The sequence below is a fragment of the Vipera berus genome (assembly GCF_964194415.1).
Source record: "Vipera berus genome assembly, chromosome: Z".
NCBI classification, from domain to species: domain Eukaryota; kingdom Metazoa; phylum Chordata; class Lepidosauria; order Squamata; family Viperidae; genus Vipera; species Vipera berus.
In genome coordinates, this window is record NC_138205.1 from 75,003,249 (window position 1) to 75,026,757 (window position 23,509).

The 23,509-nt window shown below is 38.1% G+C and overlaps 1 protein-coding gene across 1 annotated transcript in view; it reads right to left on the minus strand.

Annotated features, from left to right (window-relative positions):
• The window catches only part of ITPRID1 (ITPR interacting domain containing 1), a gene marked incomplete at both ends in the record, with an annotated part of 99,994 nt that overhangs the window by 53,024 nt on the left and 23,461 nt on the right, over positions 1 to 23,509 (minus strand). The window contains one exon of the mRNA XM_081346234.1: positions 1,931 to 1,977. Coding sequence (XP_081202360.1) covers positions 1,931 to 1,977 — 47 coding nt within the window. The remainder of the gene's footprint in view (positions 1 to 1,930; positions 1,978 to 23,509) is intronic.

The window sequence follows — 23,509 nt, forward strand, 5'->3', positions numbered from 1 at the left end:
GACAATTTTAAATAAAATTGGAATATTATGGGATTATACTTTGGGAAAGGAGACATAATTGTAGTAAAACAATTTATTCAAAGATTGAAACAATCAGAGAACTTGGAAATTCGTTTTCCTATGGTAATCTTTTTGGGTTGGAAAAAAAATCAATTTATCTGATTATTTTTAGAGCAGAAAGTAAACCTTCACCAAACATTTGTGATACCTACTCTAAGAAGGGTGATGATCAGCTTATGTGACAGATGTTGGGAAAATAAAAGCAGATCTATTCCCTTTCCTCATCGGCCACTTTTCTGGTTATTTCTTCAAAAAGGGTATAATGAGAGCTGCCACCCAGCTTTTATTATACCCTAAACCAGTCTACTTCCACCCAACATGCTCATGGAGAACTCTAACCTTTTGTCAGTGTCGAATTCCTGCTACTTCAGGCGACATCTGGCTATACTTAATCTTGGGAAGAAAAATGACTGGGCTTATCCTGACTGACATTCCTTAATGGTGGAAAAGTAAGCATCTCAAAAATGTAACATTGCTGCCAGGGTTATACTTTGGATAGTAAACATACTCCACAATTTTTCCACTAGCTTTCGTTCAGTTTGGTAAATGTGAAATTGCTTTTGAACTTCTATTGGTAGAATGTTTTCTGTACATGTTTTTTAGCTATAAGGTGGCCACAAAGACTTTTGCACAAGGTTGCAAAACTAATATAATATGTATAAAATGTCATGATGCAAGTTCCACCCTTTTGTTATTTTATTGCAATATCATACACAAGTATGTAAGGGGCTAATTTTCATCACAGCATTGTGATACATGTTTCATCATTTCCCTTCTTCTGCTGTTATTAGTATATAGAATGTTCTATCTTTCATTGTAGAATAATCTTACAAATAGCTCCTGGCTTCTGATGCATCCATTTCCACTTCCAAAGGAAGTGGCCAGGAGAGAATTCCTCCCACAGGACCCTATAAATACGACTGAAGTGCTAGTCATGGCTAAAGGAAAGAATAAAGAGAAGTCTCTTCTTCAAATTTTCTGACATAATTTCTCCTTTGCTTGTTTTGAGGCCTGTTTGTTACTGAAGCAATGTTAAACTGATTTGAGAGATTGTGTTCTAACTTTTCTTCTACCTGCCTCAAAATGACCAGGACAAAAACTCCAAAATGCAATTGGGTTAGATGGAATTCAGATGTCTATCCTTTCTCTAAAGTAAGTAATGTACAACAAAATATACATCTATTTTCTGCTCAGGAAGTAATTGGTTGGAAGGGGAAACCTCACTACAGAAATTTCTGAGAAACACAGATGAGAACTGTGAACTATGTAATGTAAACAAATATGAACTCATAGTAGGCCAAATGGTTTCAGTGTGCTCTCCTTGATATGAAAAAGTTGACTTTAGAAAACAAGAATCAAATAGCTCAAATGTGATTGCATCCATCTTACTATGGAATATTATTATGCAAGGAAGTCCAACTTATTACAAGGAAGTCCAACTAGCAATTTTCAGTTACTTAATACATTTTCATAGCAATCATAGCCATCTAAAGATTATCATTTGAAGTATAAATTAATACCAAATTTCAAGAATCAAATACCAGATTTTCTGAGGAGAAATGAACAATGAAGACATTTTAAAGAAAGAACAACAACAACAACAACAACAACAACAATAATAATAATAATAATAATAATAATAATAATAATAATAATAATGATAATAAAATTGGAAATAAATCTAGTCAGACAATCAACTTTCAACTTTATCTGAACTTATTTCTGATCTACAGTATTTTTAAAATATATATTAATAAATGATTGTTATTATTAAATAAATGATATAAGGATTGTTTCCCCCATTGATCTACTCTATGTACTCTTCTTACACCAACATATTCCCAATAATACAATTCAATTATACAATTACCTTCTGTTTTATCTTGGCTTTCTTGTAATGTTTTGTTTGCTGCTAAACTGTTGAAGTAAGGGTAGCAGAAGATTTGATATTGTTCCAGAGAAAAACATGAATAACCAGAACACCCATAAATTTAGTTACAAATCAAATCTAACCAAGACGCCTTCAAACCAAGAAACTTCTCAAATGGAAAAGATAGTTTAGATGTATATTCACACTAATATGATATACTTTTATCTTATCTTATTTTACCATTCCTGTACCTAGATAATATTTTGAAATATTTTTACTATCCAGGAAGCACATTAATAAAAATTTAATTAAAATAAATGTTGTGAGGGACAACACTGAAGCTGGCACTCAGTGTGACACCCCGTACTAGGAAGAAGCTCAGGAAAAATCGTTTGCAGAAAAGAGAGAAAATGAGGTTAAGTCAAATCAGTCTTGATACTGATGGTCACTTTGGCATCTTTGACTCAGGAAAGTTGTTGCAACTGCAAAGGCCATTGAAGAAGAGCCTAGAACCTGGATCCAGCAGCAGAAATTTCAGGCAGAGTAAGAGTGAATGTGATACATTCAAATTTACTCATTATTCTATTGGGGATCAGAACCCACAAAATGTAAGCCTCTGTACTAACTGATTGATTTTGCATAATTAATATGCAAATAATTACACCAAAATTCTTGCTAAGAATGCATATTAAATATTCTAGTAATTGAGGCACAGTATTCATACATATATTCTTGTAGATAAAACTTTGTTAAAAATACTTATCCAAAGAAGAACTGCTTATACATACTAGAAGCCAGAATCCATCCTGTTGTAGAGATTTTCCTCCTTGTGGCCCACTAAAAATTTGACAAAACATCATATTATTTATTTGTCTGTCCTAAACTTCTTTCAAGGAGTTCAAGACTAAACAAGTGGTTTTTTTCACTTTTCTTTTATTTTTATAATGAAATCATAACAAAATAATGTAGATTGTGAGTCAGATAATATATCTCACTTAACCTCTACTTCAATAACTATCTGGACGAGTGCAGGGTTGTAATGGTGCATAAGAAATTTAACATTAAATAAACATGTTAGTATGTAATAGTCAATCTTCACATTGTCTTTTTCTGTTCTTAAAAAGAAAACTGGAATTTCAGTCCATGTATTTATGAACCAAGTAATAACTATGGTTCCTAATACATATACTTGTTGTTGTCATTGATAGTTGCAAAGTCGTGTCCAACCCATCGCGACCCCATGGACAATGTTCCTCCAGGCCTTCCTTCTTATTAGGTGGCCAAAGTATTTGAGTTTCAACTTCAGGATCTGCCTTCTAAAGAGTAGTCAGGGTTGATCTCCTTTAGGACTGACCGGTTTGATCACCTTGCAGTCCCTTGGACTCGCAGGAGTCTTCTCCAGCACAACAAAGGCCTCAATTCTTTGGTGCTCAGCCTTACTTATGGTCCAACTTTCACAGCCATACATTGCAACTGGGAAGACCATAGCCTGATGGCAAGGTGATGTCTCTGCTTTTTAGTGTGCTGTCTAGATTTGCCATGGCTTTCCTCCCCAGGAGCAAGCATCTTTTAATTTCTTGGCTGCAGTCCCCATCTGCGGTGATCTTGGAGCCCAGGAAAATAAAATCTGTCATTACCTCCATTTCTTCCCCATCTATTTGCCAGGAATTGAGAGGGCCAGATGCCATGATCTTGGTTTTCTTAATTTTAAGTTTCAACCCAAGTTTTGCACTCTCCTTCTTCACCCACAACAAGAGGCTCTTTAGTTCCTCTTCACTTTCTGCCATTAGACTGGTATCATCTGCATATCTTAGGCTGTTGATATTTCTCCCAGCAATCTTAATTCCAACTTTTGATTCATCTAGCTCTGCCTTTCTCACGATGTGCTCTGCACATAAGTTAAACAGGCAGGGCAATAGTATACAGCTTTGCCGGACTCCTTTCCCAATTTTGAACCAATCAGTGGTTCCGTGTCCAGTTCTCACTGTTGCTTCTTGACCCACATATAGGTTTCTCAAGAGACAAATAAGATGGTCTGGTACTCCCATCTCTTTAAGAACTTGCCACAGTTTGTTGTGATCCACACAATCAAAAGCTTTAGCATTGTCAATGAAGCAGAAGTAGATGTTTTTCTGGAACTGCCTAGCTTTCTCCATGATCCAGTGTATGTTGGCAATTTGGTCTCTAGTTCCTCTGCCTCTTCGAAATCCTGCCTGTACTTCTGGTAATTCTTGATCCACATAGTGCTGGAGTTTAGCTTGTAGGATTTTAAGCATAACTTTACTAGCATGTGAAATGAGTGCAATGGTGCAATAGTTTGAACATTCTTTGGCACTGCCTTTCTTTGGAATTGGAATGTAAACTGATCTTTTCCAATCCTGTGGCCACTGTTGAGTTTCTATTTCTATTGCACCAGTCCATCCACACCTTCAGCTCCTCCCTATAAGAATCTTTGTTAACATCCCAGATAAGAATCACCAGTGCCATGTCATCCATATATTTCACAATATGATTCGTAGTAGACTTAGCACAACAGTCATGGGTCATCAAGGTGAACAGTAATGGACTCAAAACACAGTGCTGTGGGGAACCCATATTCAAGAAAATGGAATTGGAAACTTTTCTTCCAAACTTGCACAAACTGGGGCCTATCAATAAGGAAGTCAAGTATCCAGTTACGTAAGGAAGTATTAAAACCTAGTAGGCCCAGTTTGTACACCAAATGCTGAGGAATGATTGTGTTGAATGCCAAACTAAAAACAACAAACAGTATTTGCATATGAGTATTCTTCTCCTCCAAGTGTGCCAAACTAAGATGAAGCACACAAGAAAGTGCATCATCTACAGAGTGATTTGTCCAATATGCAAACTGTAATGAGTCAAATGTGGAGGGAAAGCATAAAGCAATATAGTTCTTTACCAATCTCTCAAAACACTTCATCATAATGGAAGTGAATGCAACTGGATGGTAATCATTAAGGTATGTAATTATAAATCTTGGAGGGACTGGTACAATGATTGCAGTCTTAAAACATGATGGAACCATGGCCTGATGCAACAAAAGATTGAACTGTCTGTAGGAACAGGGGCCAGCTTGTCAGCACACTCCTTAAGTACTCGCCCAGGGATATTATCAGGACCTGCAGCCTTTTGAATGTTGGCTTTCTGCAAGAGCTTCCAAACAACAGTTGTATCAAATTTAAGCAACTGTTCATCAGGAAGGGAAATAGCCTTTCTTGCTGGAATGTAATTTGAGGCCTCAACCTATCCAAAAAAACATGTTTAGCTTAAAGGTATTGTTGTTGTTAATTGCGAAGTTGTGTCCGACCCATCATAATCCCATGGACAATGTTCCTCCAGGCCTTCCTGTCCTCTACCATCTTCTGGAATCCATTTAAACTCATGCCTACTGCTTCAGTGACTCCATCCAGCCACCTCATTCTCTGTCGTCCCCTTCTTCTCTTGCCCTCAATCTTTCCCAGCATTAGGCTCTTCTCCAGTGAGTCCTTCCTTCTTATTATGTGGCCAAAGTATTTGAGTTTCAACTTCAGGATCTGGCCTTCTAAATAACAGTCAGGGTTGATCCAGCATATCTTGGCAATTTGATCTCTAGTTCCTCTGCCTCTTCGAAATCCTGTCTGTACTTCTGGTAGTTCTCGATCCACATACTGCTGGAGTCTAGCTTGTAGGATTTTAAGCATAACTTTACTAGCATGTGAAATGAGTGCAATGGTGGGATAGTTTGAACATTCTTTGGCACTGCCTTTCTTTGGAATTGGAATGTAAACTAATCTTTTCCAATCCTGTGGCCACTGTTGAGTTTTCCAAATTTGCTGGCAAATTGAATGTAGCACTTTTAGTGCATCGTCTTTTAAGATTTTGAATAGCTCAGCTGGAATACTGTCACCTCCACTAGCTTTGTTGTGCCTCAGCTTTCCTAAGGCCCACTTCACTTCACATTCTAGAATGTCTGGTTCGAGGTCAGTGACAACCTCATCTTGGTAATCAGGGACATTAAGCTCATTCTTGTATAGTTTTTCTGTGTAATTTTTCCACCTCTTCTTAATCTCTTCTGCGTCTGTTAGGTCCCTGACATTTTGGTCCTTTATCATGCCCATCTTTGCATGAAACGTTCCCTTCATATCTTCAATTTTCTTGAAGAGATCTCTGGTCCTCCCTATTCTATTGTTTTCTTCTATTTCTTTGCACTGTTCATTTAAGAAGACATTCTTATCTCTTTTAGCTATTCTCTGGAATTCTGCATTCAATTGGGTGTATCTTTCTTTTTCTCCCTTGCCTTTCGCTTCCCTCCTTTTCTCAGCTATTTGCAAAGCTTCCTCAGACAGCCATTTTGCTTTCTTGCATTTCTTTTTCTTTGGGATGGTTTTAGTTGCTACCTCTTGTACAATGTTGCAAACCTCCGTCCATAGTTCTTCAGGCACTCTTTCTATCAGATCTAATTCCTTAAATCTTTTTGTCACTTCTACTGTATATTCGTCAGGGATATGATTTAGTTCATACCTGAGTGGACTAGTGCTTTTCCCTACTTTCTTCAGTTTAAGCCTACATTTTGCAACGAGAAGCTCATGGTCTGAGCCACAGTCAGCTCCTGGTCTTGTTTTTACTGAGTGTATAGAGCTTCTCCAGCTTTGGCTGCAGAGCACATAGCCAATCTGATTTCTGTGTTGACCATCTGGTGATGTCCATGTGTAGAGCTGTCTCTTGGGTTGTTGAAAAAAAGTGTTTGCTATGACCATTGTACTCTCTTGACAGAATTCTGTCATCCTGTGCTCCAAGGCCAAACTTGCCTGTTATTCCAGTTATCTTTTGGCCAAACTTGCCTGTTATTATGGTTATCTTTTGGCTTCCTACTTTAGCATTCCAATCCCCCATGATGATAAAGACATAATTTTTTGGTGTTAGTTCTATAAGGTGCTGTAGGGCTTCATAGAACCGGTCAATTTCATCCTCTTCAGCATTGGTGGTTGGGGCATAGACTTGGACTACTGTGATATTGGCTTGGATTCGAACTGAGATCATTCTGTCATTTTGAGGATGGTATTGCTTTTCCTACTCTTTTATTGACTATGAAGGCTACTCCATTTCTTGTGAGGGATTCTTGCCTGCAGTAGTATACCTGATAGTCATCTGAATTAAATTCACCCATTCCTGTCCATTTTAGTTCGCTGATTCCTAAGATGTCGATGTTCAGTCTTGTCATCTCTTGTTTGACCACGTCCAGCTTTCCTTGATTCATGAATCTTACATTCCAGGTTCCTATGGAGAATAAATCTTTACAACATCAGACTTTCCTTTCACCACCAGATGCATCCACAGCTAAGCATCCTTTCGGCTTTGGCCCAGTCATTTCATTCTTTCTGGCGCTACTAGTACTAGCCCTCTGCTCTTCCCCAGTAGCATATTGGATGCCTTCTGACCTGAGGGGCTCATCTTCCAGCATCATATCTTTTTGCCTTTTGGTACTGTCCATGGGGTTTTCATGGCAAAGATATTGGAGTGGGTTGGCATTTCCTCCTCCAGTGGATCATGTTTTGTCAGAACTCTCTGATATGACCTGTCTGTCTTGAGTGGCCCTGCATGGCATAGCTCATAGCTTCATTGACTTACGCAAGCCCCTTTGCCACGACCAGGCAGTAATCCATGAAGGGGAATACATATACTATAAGTAGTATATACTACAAATACTATAAAAAATCTTTAATTTAGTTATTCATTCATTTGCATCCCACATTTTTGCAAATAAGTTGAATGGCAAATGTATCCAACACACCTTCCTCCTCCTAATTTCCCCACAACAACCCTTTGAAGTGAGATATTAAAGTCAAAACACTGATATTAATATCAAAATATTACATCAAATTATCCATCTTTATATCTTATTTCAGTGACTTTTAGGTAATATCTAGAATACATCATGGAACTTTTGATCTGAATGAAAGCATTCTTCTTTATTCAAGAGGGACAAGAAAAAGCTATACTGAGCAAGTTCTTATGTAAAGCTACTTTAATATCTCGAGAATTCCTTACCAAATTGCAGAGCAGAAGAGGTGTGGTCTACTGCTATTTGTGGAGATGGGAAATCGTCATCTAATTTTGTCCATGACAATTTGGTCGATAAGAAGAGTTCTCTCTTCTGTTTTTGAATATTTTTAGTTTCATTATGATGGAATTCTGAAGACAACTCAGTATATGAATCTGAAGACTTGTAAAAATAAACAAGATCATTTTATGTGATAGTAACTGAACATTATTATATAGGCTAAATAACATATTCATGACAATGGGATCTATTTTACTATTTTTAGCGGGGGGAAAAGGTCTTTGCTAGATATTGCAGTGGTTCTTTTTCTTTTTTTGGTATAGCTCACATAATTGATGCTTGCATTACATCCGGAAAAGTAATAACCCTCTCTATTCTTTTTTTTATGCATAATGCTACATAATTTAGTAGATGGGCTCATTATATAGTGTGTGCTAACTGTGAAGTTATTTCTAAAGCATAGCCATATTTAAACAATAGACCCACTGAAATGAATGTGACATTGTAATTTTGATTATAGCCCCTGCAATTGATTATTTACTGATACTTTTTGCCTACATCTTTAGTTTTGCTTTATCTTTTGTTTCTACCTTTCTCCATAAACTAGCTTTATTTGTTCCTTTGCTTTTTTATATAATAAAAAGACTTACACAACTACCAATCTAATATGCCATTAACCTGGGCAACTTGCAAAGCAACAATAAAAATAACAAAAACTATAAAGCCACAGCAAAGTCTCCAGTGCCTCAACAGCAAATGTTCCTCCATACATCCATATTTGATTCAGCATCACCTTACTCCAGTAATTGCAGGAACAGCCCACTTTTATCAGAATTGGTATCTTTCCTATAGTGGCCTCACATCTTTAAATGCATTACCAACTGGGGCTCATTACTTCCTATCTTCAGGACTCATTTATATTAGAATTTTCTTAGGAAATATATTTTGGTAGGACTGGTGATTCTTCAGGTGCCAGTTTAACTAGTTAGAATAACAACAGTTCTAAAGATGTAGAGAATTAAAAACTATTAGCCACCCAAGAAGAATGTATATAACCATGAACACATGCTGAAATGCTGTGATAACCTTCATTTTAATTTTGTGACAGTGATCCATTTAATTGTGGATAGGCTTCTAAATACAGACTTCACAAATATACAGAGCCAATCATTCTCCTGCCAACCTCCACTTGTAAGTGCAAATTAAGACCACTATTTGTCTGTAAGATAACTTGTTTTACAAAGAATTCAGTGATAATTTTTAGCCAGTCTACTAATGGAATGAGAGAACCTCGGCAGCCATAAATTCTGGATGTCATGAAAGAGCATGTATGCCATCTTAAACTTCTGAAGGAGAAGAATATAAATGGAATCAATCAAGTAAATTCTATAATATTAGGACATTATTGACATAATAATGAAGACTTTAAAATGAAATTAAATTTGGAGGAGGAACAACTGAAGAATTGTTTAGGGAGCGGGCACAGGCTTTCGTCTATTTCCAAAGATTCCTACATCTAGATATGAAGAAACTGACTTTATTTTTTGGAAACAGCAGTACTGTAAAGTAGTACCTATCCAATGTTAATAGCAAAATCCCTAGTACCAGGATATTGCTTATTCATTTTTAGCATAAACTATGAACGTTAATTTATGAAAATAGAATCCTTTTAATATTCACACATTGGACATCAGAGAACATTATACTGCTAAATGAGAGAGACAGACCCAGATATCCAAGGGAAATGATACAAAAAAAAAAACCCCAGCATATGCAGGCACAGGACATAAACTCATACATTTATAAAAGCTGTATAATCATATATGAGCCAAAAATCATAAAAAGATACGTATATAAATACCAACAGCTGGAGCTAGAAAAGCAAACCTCGGAATTTTAAAGGAAAGTTTTAGGTTAATCAGCAATATATTATTACTCTAAGACATTAAATTTGGGAAAGTGCTGACAGGGGTCTCTGTTTGACAGCAGCATTAGGCAAAAGCAACCAGAACCACTCATGAAGAATCTAACAGTAGTTTATTGCTAGTCAACTATGTTACAACAATCTCATTGGATCTAAAGTGAATATAAAAATTAAACCATAGACCATTTTTTAAAGCTTAACTTAAAAAAAACCTGGAACCTTGCTGTTGTGTATATTGACAGCAGCAGGAATGCTTTATGTACAAAAATGGAAAGGCACTCTAATTTCTGCAATAAATGAATGGCTGGAAAAACTGATGAAACAAGTAGAGATGGCTAAATTAACTGCTCTAATTAAAGAAAAGAATAACAGAATAACAGAAGTGGAAGGGACCTTGGAGGTCTTCTATTCTAGCCTCCTGCTTAAGCAGAAGACGTTATATCATTTCAGACAAATGGCTGTCCAATCTCTTTTTAAAAGCCTCCAGGGATGGAGCACCCACAACTTCTGAAGGCAACCTGATTCCACTGATTTATTGTTCTTACTGTCAGGAAATTTCTGCTAATTCTAGGTTTGTCATCTCCTTGATTAGTTTTCATCCTTTGCTTCTTATCCTGTCTTCTGGTGCTTTGGAGAATAGTTTGACTCCTTCTTCTTTGTGGCAGCCCCTCAAATATTTTTTCTCTCTCCCCTTTTCCCTTCTTCATTTTCCCACTATTTTCATTTGTATTTTATTATCTTGAAAAGTTTAATAAAATTATTTTTTTAAAAGAATGTCACTATCCCTTGGGTAATCAAGTTAAGGCTTCGAGGATTCTGAAGGAGGTTTGGCTTGTGCTGCTTACTGCAGTAAGCAAAGACCCTAAATTTGGGGCCCTCTTGGTCCCTCTCTCTGGTCTAGCTGGAGATTCCACATAGGTGAAGAGAGATGGAGAATGCTATACTTCCCATTAGATAATGATTCTCAGTATAAGTAAAGTGATTTGGCCCATCTTAATATAAGTAGAAAAGCTTGTAAGATGAAAATGAAGAAATCTGAAAGATAAATATCTGAGTTCCAAAACCTGTAACTTAGAAAGCGGTAGAAGGACACAGTGTCAAACTGTGCTGACAAGGTATTCTTGTTTGCATATGGAATAAATTCATCCTTGAACAACATTTGAGTCTGCCTCCTATAAATAACCCATGCAATCTTTTTAATATCTCAAGATAGGTGGGACAGTTCTGCTTCTCTCTTCTCCCCCTCCAAAAAAGTTCCCTCCCTATATTCCTCCTATATATATAGGAGATCACTTTGCTAAAGTGACAGGAAATAAGTATGAGGGAAAGAACAGCAACCAAGCCTCTTCTTGAAATAGGTCATAAGATATATCTCACTTGCTGCACTCCACAACTAAGCCTATGGTATTTGCATAGGAAATAGGTTCATATAAATTAAGTAATTGCTCTGCCTACAGTCTGGAGTTTGATCCTGACCTGCTCAAGGTTGAGTCAGCCTTCCATCCTTCTGAGGTTGGTAAAATGATCAATATGGACTCTGTTGGGAGCAATATGGACTCTGTAAACTGCCCAGAGAGTGCTGTAAAGCTCAATGGGATGGTATATAGGTCTAAGTGCTATTGCTATCCTACTACTATCACCATATCTGATTTGTATGTCCTCACTATATGCATTCACTCTGTATTGCCACAGATTGTGGTAGTTTTCCTTGTTCTTGTCTCAGTTCATGTACTAGAAGAGGAAAGATGACTAGATAGCAAAGAGAAAAAAGAGGAAGGCATTTTTTATATTAATTCTGGGGTTCCACCATGATGAAAACCTTAGCAGTTACTCAGTAATTCAAACTTCAGATGCCCAGGGTTAAAAAATAACGGTGGTTCACTACTTAATTTTAAAAATAATAAAGAATTACTGATTTTACTGTGATAAATATTTTTCACCTCTGCATATTCAAGGTATTAGTAAGTATTAGTAGATTCAAGGTACTAGTAATGGTGTTTAAAGCCCTACATGGCAGGGGTCCGGAGTACCTTAGGGAACACCTGCTGCCGGCGTCAACTTCCCTTCGCCCTGTGCGTTCCCACAGAGAGGGACTCCTCAGGGTGCCACCGGTCAGAGAATGTAGATTGGTGGCCCCCAGGGGGAGATCTTTCTCTGTGGGCGCCCCGGAGCTATGGAACCAGTTACCGGTTGAGCTCCGGACGGCGCCCGATCTGCGCTCCTTTCGCCGCGATCTGAAAACATATCTGTTCGAACAAGCCGGCCTGGCCTGAGGGGGGATTGGTGGGGTTTTTTATTATCATTTTATTGGGGTTTTTATCAATGTATTAACTGTTTTTATGGGCATGTATTTAATTATCTTTTAATTTTTGTAACTCTTGTTTTATTCTTGCCCTGTACACCGCCCTGAGTCCTGCGGGAGAAGGGCGGTATAGAAATATTAATAAATTAAATTAAATTAAATATATTTGCATAATTTACCTACTTTAAGTTACTTCACCAACACCAGACTTGGAACTGGCACTCCATCTGAATCAGGAACTGAATAAGAAGTGAAACTGCAACTTTGCTACAGGTAACTGTGGTGCTATGAGATAAAGGAACTATCTTGTTTAAAACATTTATTAAAATATGGCTGTTTTAGTCTTCACAATATGAAGAATATTGTAATTTCTTCACAGAATATGCTAAACCAAGATTTTAAAGGAGCAGTGATTAAATAAATAACAATAATGTATTTACATTTTTTATATGATAAAGAGTCAAGATCCCATATATTTGATTAAATATCAAGTCATCTTATTTTAAACAAACAAACAAATAAATAAACATTTTGCATCAGAAATGCAAAAATTAAGATGGCCACTAGGTAGCAGCAGAGAAATGAAGAAAATGCTAACCCTTTGCTGCTATCATCATTGTCCAGATTTTTCCAATGTTTCTAATGACATTGCTTACTTTCAAGTAAGAGTTTATAAGAAAGCATCCTGATCAATATTAGAATACAAGTCTAAAATTCTGTTGCATTTATAAAAACATTTCTTATTAGTATTATTTCAAAAGACTTGTTAAGAAGTGCAAAATACAAGCTGAAGCAGATATAAAAGACATAGAGAACAGAATAATAAAATTTACCATTATAGGAAGAGGTCCTCAGATGATGTCAATATCCTTTCTGCAGCTCATAAAGGGAGAAGAGTTTTGCTAGCCCGGTGCCTCTATATTTGTACTTTCCCCCAGACTCCTGGACTCAAAAGCTAAGATGCCCAAACTTTTCTTTCTAGACAGTTTTTCCAAACTCAAATGAGATAAAAAACCTTCCATGAGAGGCCAAAAGGCTCTCTCCCTCTCTTTCTTTTTAACCAAATATAGATCTTTTATGGGTGTTTGGAGCTACAATAGATAATGTTCTGATTGCCTACTCAGCAAAAGGAAGAAGGCAATAATCAGTTGAAATTTTAGTTACAAAGAGAATCAGGGGAAAATGCAAGATAAAAGAAGAGCGAGATAACGTTGACGCACATTCTAGAACAAGAACTCTCTACTTTTCTTCCAAAGGAAGATGTTGCTGCCCCTTTAAAACAGTTTGACTTTTTGGAAAAGAGTAAAGCTGCACTAAGGATGTACTACCAACTTATCTCCTCTTTTGGGGGGAGGGGTTGCCATGGATATAGTGCTGAATGGTACAAAGCCCTTCGAATTTGCATTACAAAGTAACAGAAAAGAAGGAAGGACACCCAACTTGGTATTCTGAATGCAAAGAGCTCCTGAAAGTTCCAGAACTGGCAGGGACAAAAATGTACAGTAGTGCTACAAAAATATTCGTCAGAAAGACCTCTAATCAAAACCATGATTGTATAGCCATTATATTAGTAATTAGTTATATTTGGATGCATACTCTCAGAATTAACTAACATTTCTCCCTGCATTTCACTTATTTCTAGTTAAATGTTGTTATCCAAAAATACAAAGGGGATTTCATAATAATCTAGGCTTTGCATTGTCTTTCTGAGACCACCCCCAGCTGACTGTTGATAGTGTAGGGATGTGCAAAATCCACAGGTATTGCTAATGCTTTCTATTCCTAGATCTTACTGTAATTCTCTGTAGAAAATGCATTATTTAGATATCAGTTTAGCAGTCCAATCAGTTTTCCACCCTTCATTTATTTTTTACTTTCACTCTCTGATTCAAAACTTCAAAGGCTCATGTACATAGATTTTCATTCACGATTACCATGCATAATGGATTTCATTATCTTACTTGTGCATTTACTTTTTTTATTTAGTCTCACAAGAGATTATGATTCATCACTAGATTGACAGTCTGAATATAGAAAATCAACAAGTAGCCATAATTTTCATCTAGTGAGATAGTTGTGAGAAATAAACAATGAGATTTTACAAGTCTGGAATATGTGAATAGGAACATCTCTGTTATATACTTTCCAAAGTCACGGACTAAGAGAAAGAACCGCCCAGCTGCCCTGTTTAGAGTGACCCGCTCACTGCTTAACCAGGGACCGAGGGATGACCCCTTGCAGGGTAGGGCTGAGGAATTTGTACAGTATCTGCAGGACAAAATCGCTCAGATCCAGACTGGCTTGGACTCCGACTGGGCGGAGTCTGGCGGAGTGGAGAGGGCAGGTCTTGATCATACCATTTGGGATGAGTTTGACCCTGTGACTCTGGATGATGTGGACAGGATTATGCATAAACTGAGTGTTATGTATGCAGGCACCTGCATAGCAACAGCCACCAGGGGGCGTTGGCCTGGACAGTTTCGGCGGGAAACCTAGGGCCAACCCCATTGGCTGTTAGCTTACCTGGCCAGGTATATAAGGAGGCCAGGTAGCCCTTATTCCCCAGTTCACTTCCCCTTCCAATAAAGAGCTGAACTCACACACCGGCTGGCGTCTCTCTTGCGTCGGACCCACTACACAATACTGAGTGCTACAACTTGTTTATTGGACCCATGTCCCTCCTGGCTGGTTTCGGCCGCCGGGGAGGTGACAAGGGGCTGGCTCCAGGCAGTTGTCAATGCTTCATTGATATAGGGTGTCTTCCCCTCTGCCTTAAAAGAGGCAGTGGTGAGGCCCCTCCTCAAGAAGCCTGCCCTGGACCCGGCCTCATTGAATAATTATCATCCTGTTTCCAACCTTCGCTTTGTAGCAAAGGTTGTTGAGAGTGTTGTGGTGCATCAGTTCCTGCAATTCCTGGATGAAGCGGACTATCTGGACCTGTACCATTCCAGTTTCAGGCCTGGCTACAGCACGGAAACAGCATTGGTCGCACTGGTAGATGATCTCTGGCGGGCCCGGGACAGGGGTTGCTCCTCTGTCTTGGTCCTACTTGACCTCTCAGCGGCTTTTGATACCATCGACCATGGTATCTTGCTGCGACGACTTGAGGGGTTGGGAGTGGGAGGCACTGTTTTACGGTGGTTCTCCTCCTACCTCTCGGGCCATTTGCAGTTTGTATTTGCAGGGGGGCAGAGGTCTACCCCAAGACCCCTTTCTTGTGGGGTGCCTCAGGGGTTGGTTCTCTCCCCCCTCCTGTTTAACATCTATATGAAGTCGCTGGGTGAGATCATTCGTGGCTTTGGGGTGAGGTATCACCAATATGCAGATGATACCCAGCTTTTCATCTCCACCCCGAGCCAACCCAGTGATGCCCTTGACGTGATGTCCCGGTGCCTGGAGGCGGTGCGGGTCTGGATGGGAAGGAACAGGCTCAGGCTTAACCCCTCCAAGACCGAGTGGCTGTGGATACTGGCATCTCGTATTGTCCAACAAGTTCCATCTCTTTTGATGGGGGGAGGTACTGCCCCCCTCAGAAAGGACCCGCAACTTGGGTGTCCTCCTGGATTCATGGCTTAACTTGGAAGATCATCTAACAGCCGTGACCAGGGGGGCCTTCGCACAGGTTCGCCTAGTGCATCAGTTGTGCCCCTTTTTGGACCAAGATGCCCTATGCACAGTTACCCACGCCCTCATCACTTCTCGCCTGGATTACTGCAATGCTCTCTACATGGGGCTGCCCTTGAAGTGCACCCGGAGGCTTCAACTGGTGAAAAATGCGGCCACGCAGGTGCTTATGGGAGTATCTCAACATCGTGGTGACCAAAACTGAATGCAGTATTCCAAGTATGGCCTTACCAAGGCATTGTAAAGTGGTATTAACACTTCATGTGATCTTGATTCTATTCCTCTGTTAATGCAGCCTAGCACTGTGTTGGCTTTTTTGGTAGCTGCAGCACATTGCTGGCTCATATTTAAGTGATTGTCCACTAGGACTCTGAGATCTCTCTCACAGTTACTACTATTGAGCAAGATATCACCTATATTGTACGTGTGCATTTGGTTTTTCTTGCCTACATGTAGAACCTTACTTTTTCATCATTGGATTTCATTTTTTTAGATAGCACCCAATATTCAAGTCTGTCAAGATCCTTCTGTACCTTAAGCCTATTTTCTGGAGTGTTGGCTATTCCTGCCAGCTTGGTGTCATCTGTTAATTTGCTGAGTTTCCCATCTATCCCTCATCCAAATAATTGATGAAGATGTTGAAGTATACTGGACCCAGGACAGAGCCCTGGGGGAACCTCATTACACACTTCCATCCATGTAGATGGAGTTCCATTGAGGACCACACCCTGAGTATGGCCAGTCAGCCAGCTACGAATCCATCTGGTGGTGATGCTGTCTAACCCACATTTTTTTATCTTTCAGGCAGTAGGTTGTGGTCTACTTTATTAAATGCCTTACTGAAGTCCAAGTAAGTTATATCCACAGCATTCCTCTGGTCCACTAATTTTGTCACCTTGTCAAAGAATGCAATAATATTTGTCTGGCATGATCTGTTTTCGACAAACCCATGTTGGCTTTTGGTTATGACTCTAGTTGTTTGCTGATTTATTGCTTGATTATATTTTCCAGAATCTTCCCAGGTATTGAGGCCAGGCTGATAGTTCTGTATTTCCTGGATCCATTTTTTTTCCTTTTTTGAAGATGGGAACTACATCAGCTCTTTTCCAGTCCTCTGGTAGTTCCCTGGTGCTCCAGGATCTTTGAAAGATATAGTTCAGTGGTTCTGAGATCACGTCTGCCAGTTCCTTCAGAACCTTGTGGTGTAATCCATCTGGTCCTGGTGATTTGAGCTTGTCTAGGGTGACCAGGTGCTCATTTACCATTTTCTTGCCTATTTTAACTTGTGTTTCCAATCTGTTTTTTACAGTATTGTTACAGTATTGTTTTTGATAGGCTGGCCTGTTTTTTCCCTTTGTGTAAAGACGGATGCAAAAAAACAAGTTAAATAGTTCTGCTTTCTCCCTGTTGCTTTTCACTTTCTTGCCATTTTCTCCCACTAATGGACCAATCATTTCCTTAACTTTTTTCTTGTTTTTTACAAGTTGAAAGAAGTTTTGTTGTTGTTGTTATTTTTTACTGTTGTCACAAGCCTTAGTTCATTTTGAGCCTTAGGTTTCTTCACTTCATCTTTGCAGGCTCGGGCTATTTGCTAATATTGTGCCTTAATTATATGCCTCTATTTCCACTTTTTATACTTGTCCTTTTGGTCTTTCAGTTTATCAGAGAGTTCTTTATGCAGCCATGCTGGTTTCTTTTGAGAACTGTTATTTTTCTTAATCATTGGTAATGTGCTAGACTGGGCTTTTATAATCCTACTTTTCAAAATTTCCCAAGCTTCTTGAGTTGTTTTCCCCTTGAGAATTGTCATCCATGGAATCCTTCCCAAGCTCTCTCTAAGTTTATTGAAATTAGGTCTCATAAAGTTCAAGACTCTAGTTAGGAAGTTTCTCCTTAATTCCAGGTTGCTTCTCTCTTTGTTCAGTTTACAACCATTGTTGGAATATCTCTGACACATTGCTTAGAGAGTGATTTGGCCTGTTCAAACCCCAATAGATCAATATATTAGGAAGAATCAAGGTATTAGGAAAGAGTCCACAGTTCCTTAAGGTGGACCAAAGTGTTTTCCATCAAGAAGGTTCACCTTTATTTTGGGGGGTCAAAGCAGCCAAGTTGTTTGGACTGATAATTAATATTAGGCAACAGCTAACATATGCTATCTGTGCTCAAGTTGTAATTGATACCAATCTTGCTTGGTCTGGAGAATTGAATTTGGGATGCAACATGGCAGCAAAAATATGTCTCTTAGAACAGGGGTTCCTAATCCCTGGTCCACAGCACAGTACTAGGCTATGGCCCATTGGGAATCAGGCTGCACAAGTGGTGGGTGAGCACCAGAGCATGCAAAGCTCCATTTGTGCAAGTGCGCACACAATATTATCATTTTAATGGTAGCAGTATTACATAAAGTAAATTCTGAATATTGATAAAACCTACTACTTTAAAAAAATTCCCTCTAATTTAAGAAAGTTAAAAGCAAATTAAGACACAGTCATGTGGCTGTGTTAAAGGTACTTGATCTGTGGCAAAGTATGCAAATATAAAATGTGGTGCTCTAGTAGCTGAGCCTTCTCCTGTCAATAACAATGAGTGTTGGTTATTTGATATGGGACAAGGAAGGAAAACTATTGAGGATTCCTCGTATTAGGTCCTATTCTCACACCATCAGTTACTTTCCTAAAGTGGTCTGAGGTACGCTGGAGAGAACTGTATGTGGGTGTTTGTAAAGATATATGTATATCTGCCTGCCATATTCTCAGATTAATAGCTGTTACTCTGGGCCTGTGACATCTCAGAAAAGTTATTTCTGTACATGTTTATAGCACTTGGTTGACTGGTTGTAGGTACAGAGGACATTTTGAATGGAGGAGAAATTTCTTCCTGCTTCATCCCATGCTCTTTCTCTGTATCAGTGATGCCTTGGTCACTTCTGTGGTTACTGTTCTTGTGCTTTAAGCCATTCCAGTCTTCTCTTACAGGTGTTTTCAGGGAGATTTAGCCCATTAAAAGAATGAATGTTAAAACATCACTTTGTACAACTCTATGTTGATTCAGTAGAACCAAGTTTGCCTCCATTGTGGATTCACACTCTTCTCAGAAAAAAGCTTCAAACAAATATCTGACCCTTAGCCTCAGGTAGGAACTTTTGTTTTGTTATGGGTTGTAATGTGTGTGTGAGATGAGGAGTAAATCCCACTATTGTGATTGACCTCCAAGTAAAGTTGCTGACATTTCTTTTTCATGTAATAGCATTTCCTTTAGCTATCATTCAATGCAGGGCATGGCCCACTAAAGCAAACAGATATAGCAATAGAACTTAGACTTACTGTATATACCACTTCACAGTGCTTTACAGCCCTCTTTAAATGGTTTACAGAGTCACTATATTGCCCCGCAACAATCTGTATCCTCATTTTACTGACCTTGGAAGGATGGAAGACTGAGTCAACCTTGAGCTAGTGAGAATCGAATGGCTGAACTGCAGGCAGCCAGCAGGCAGCAGAAGTGGCCTGCCGTGCTGCATTCTAACCATGACTGTGGTGCATGGATGTGATCACCTCAGAAAAGGGGCAATTTTCTACCACTTTTGCATCTCTACTTATTCTGTAATATAGTGGGCACTATTAGGACAACCTCAAATGCCCCACCTACCATTACACTCAGTTCGCAGAGTGTCACCTTTATCTAGACCAGCTGATGATCTAGCAGTACCACAACTTGCAGTTGTTTTGCTAGAAACAGGCTAAATGGAAGAAAAATCTATAGGCAGCTCTTAGCACTAGCAATAGGACTTAGACTTACTGCTTCACATTGCTTTACAGCCCTCTCTAAGTGGTATACAGAGTCAACAATTGCCCCCAACAATCTGGCTCCTCATTTTACTGACCTTTGAAGATAGAAAGATGAGTTTCCATTGAATCAAATCTGTGCTTTATTATTAAACTTGTTATGCTACTTTAAGCTAGTATCTTTCTTTTTCCATTTATTGCAAAGGATCATATATTGTAAGGACCAAATAGTGTTATTTCAGTGTCATTCTAATTTCCTCATAGGGAACAGGGATCCAAATGTAGAAAATAATTTTTCTATTATTATAAATTGCGTATGTCTAGTTTAATGAAGAGAAGGGTGAGGGGTGACATGATAGCAGTGTTCCAATATATCACAAAGAAGAGGGAGTCAAGCTATTCTCCAAAGCATTTGAAGGCAGGACAAGAAGCAATGGATGGAAACTCAAGGAGAGAAGCAACCTAGAACTAAGGAGAAACTTCCTGACAGTTAGAATAATTAACCAGTGGAACAACCAGCCTCCAGAAGCAGTGAATGCTCCAGCACTGGAAGTTTTTAAGAAGAGACTGGACAGCCATTTGTCTGAAATGGTAGGGTTTCCTGCCTGAGCAGGGGGTGGACTAGATGACCTCCAAGGTCCCTTCCAACTATTATTATTATTATTATTATTATTATTATTATTATTATTATTATTATTATTATTATTATTATTATTATTATTTCTCATTTTGAAGAGTCCTTCCTTCCTTCCTTCCTTCCTTCCTTCCTTCCTTCCTTCCTTCCTTCCTTCCTTTCCTTCCTTCCTTCCTTCCTTCTTTCCATTTCCCTGGAAGAAAAGCTGGAAATGATAGGTATAGTACATGCTTTATTTTTAATTATCTTTAATCTTCTCTGGAACTGCTTCAGCCAGACAATAACCTGGAATTTTGGACAATCCCCAATCTCATGTATATGTTAAATAGTTCAGCCTAATAAAAAAATAAAAAATTGAAGCCCCATCACATTTACAACAATGGAGATAAGACTATCAGAAGTGAGAATAATATTTTTTTAAAAATCCCAAAAATAAATTTAGTTTCAGATTTTTAAAAAAATAAAAATAGAAAAGAACTTAAAACTCTGGACAGATGGGCATCATTTATGCAAAATTAAGCTTTTTTACTTCTGTCGCTGGACCTTGAGGTATAAAATGAATGTTTAAAATCCTATATTGGCATGTAGCTATGAAGTTTATGAAACCAAAATACCAGACAAAGCTATTTTCAGAAGCATGAAAATTTACATTACTGTAGCCCACATAAAGGGTTTTCATCAAGAGACTTAAGTCATATTCAGAAGTGTTTTCCTATTACAAAGCCTTAACAAACTATCACCAGAAATAAAAACACATTAACATTTAAATGTTAACCTTTTTTAAAAAAAACCATACATTTTACAAACACTCATCTATACCAGATACATTTATCTTGTCTCAAGTTCCAGAAACGTACTAAGGAAGCAATCAATGAGTTTTCAGTCCGAATTGTCCTGACATGCAAGAGAAACAAAGACTGCAGCAAATGCCTCAATTGAAATTCAGAGCATAGTATGAAGAAACTTGATGCTGGAAAAACAAATCAGTCACTGCCTAACTGACAAACTCAGAATGCTAGCTGAAGTTCAAAGGAAGAAAAGTGAGATTCAGAACTTAGTATCCTGTCCATTAATAAATAATTTAAAGAAGTGAATAATTCATGCAGGAATGGGTAATTTTTGAGCTTGAGTCCACTATTATTATTATTTTTTGTGGCTCCTGGAACCCTTTCAGATCACACACTGATATTAAGTTGCAAAACACAAAAATTCCATAACATGATTTGGGGTATTTTAATTCCCCAATGAGAGCCAAGTTAGTGTATAGTAATGTACCAGGCTAGAATCCAGGAGACTGTGAGTTCTTGCTTAGGCACAAAGAGCCTAAGCTCTTTGTGATAATCCAGACCAGGAAACCAAAATCATGAATACCAATACTACTTTGATTATAAGGTTATGGTAACAATCTCACTTTCCCCCTCTTTGCCTTTATTTTCCAGGAAACTAGAGGTCAATTCTAAGACTTAAATTACAATAGATTCCTGCTTTGGACTCCAATTTTATTCTTCAGACCATTGTCTAAACTCCAATTCTTCCTCTTAGGGTTACTCATACATCCCATTACATCAAACCAGTTGGGTGACTTTGGACTAGTCTTTCTTTCTCAGTCCTAGGAAGAAAAAGGCAATGCCAAACCTCTTGTTGAAATGTTGCCTGGAAAAAAGAAAAAAAAACTGCAGGGACTTGCCCAGCCAGTTGCCAGGAATCAAGAGTGATTTATAGGCACAAAATAATGAGATAAGTATCCTACAATAGACTTAACAACATACAGGATTGAATTTTTCCCATCTAAGATAAGGGGAGCTATAGAAGGTCTGTTTGACATGCACTAACATAGAATAAAGCTGTTTACAACTGAAACTGGCAACAATGAAAAAAAGTGTTACAAACCCATGATATGCTTGAACAGAAGATGTGAATGCATGCATAAATTAAACCCACTTACTGAGGGCTTAATTTATAGAGATGGATGTTTCATATATATAAAATTATAACAAAATTGAAACAAAAAATCTGAAATTTTGATAGGCTTTTAAGACGGTGAGGTATTGGCTTCCGGTTTGCACACACGGTGCTTCCGGACGTGCAGGAACAGTTCGCTTCCTGCCGTCCATTCTTTCTTTTTTGGAGGAGGCCTTCCCTGTGATTGTGGAAGGGTGGCAGCCCTCCGCTTGAATCTGGGACAACTCCTTTGGCCCAAAGAAGAAAAGACCGGCCATAAAGATGGCTGATCATTAAGCCGCTCCCTGCCAAAAGCCAAAAGCACTATCTAGCACTAAGAAGCAATCTGGAGGACCTGGGTGAGACTTTACCTTTCTTACTCCCTTAACTATTTTCCTGTGGGATTTTCCTGAAAATTTCTTTCCCCACTTTTTGAAAAAAAACAACGAATATCTACTCTGGGAACAAATCTTAAAGCCTTAAAGAAATTCAAGTAATTCAGCAAAGAAATTGAGTAATTTTATCTGTATTTACTAAAAAGCTCCTATTTTTTGGTGGGGATCTACTACCCTATTTCCTCTCTAAGCTGTGAATTAAAGAAAAAAAATGGACTAATGCTACAAAAGTTTTATATTAATTTGGAAAAAAAGGAAAATTTTTACATGGCATTTTATATGCTATTGATGACATCATGTGGCGAAATGCGGTACAGCAAGTAAACTTTTCTCCTGTTGTGAGAGCTGACTGAATAACAGAGCTGTCCTTGACTTTACTTTTAAAGATAAGTGTGGGAACACCTGGGAATGAAAACAACTCTTGAAGGTGGATAATCTTTGACTATTATTAAAATAGCCTCCATGAAAGATTTAGCTGCAAACAACAACGAAATGCATGAATATATCCCACCACTTGATTATAAACTGATCCTGGACATGATTTTGGCAATGACAGAGCAAATTAAAACCAAACTGCAAGAAAAAACTGACAACTTAAAGCCTCCAAATCAAATTCTGACCTTAAATGAGGAAATTTGCTTGTTCTATTTTTTCATTTTCTTGTATTAGTACTTCCATTTTTTTGTCAATATCATCTTATTTATTTTCCATTTTCTGAATTCTTTGTTCATTTGTTGGTGGGCTTCAAATTGTGTCTTTATGTCTGACATTTGTTTGTTAAATTTATCAAAATTACTTTTTCTCTCTTCCTGGTTTTTTTGTATTGATTCTTGAATTAATTTTAATATAGTTTGTATCTCATTTTGATCAGTGCTTATTTTCTCATGCTGCAACATTGTTTCAATAGATC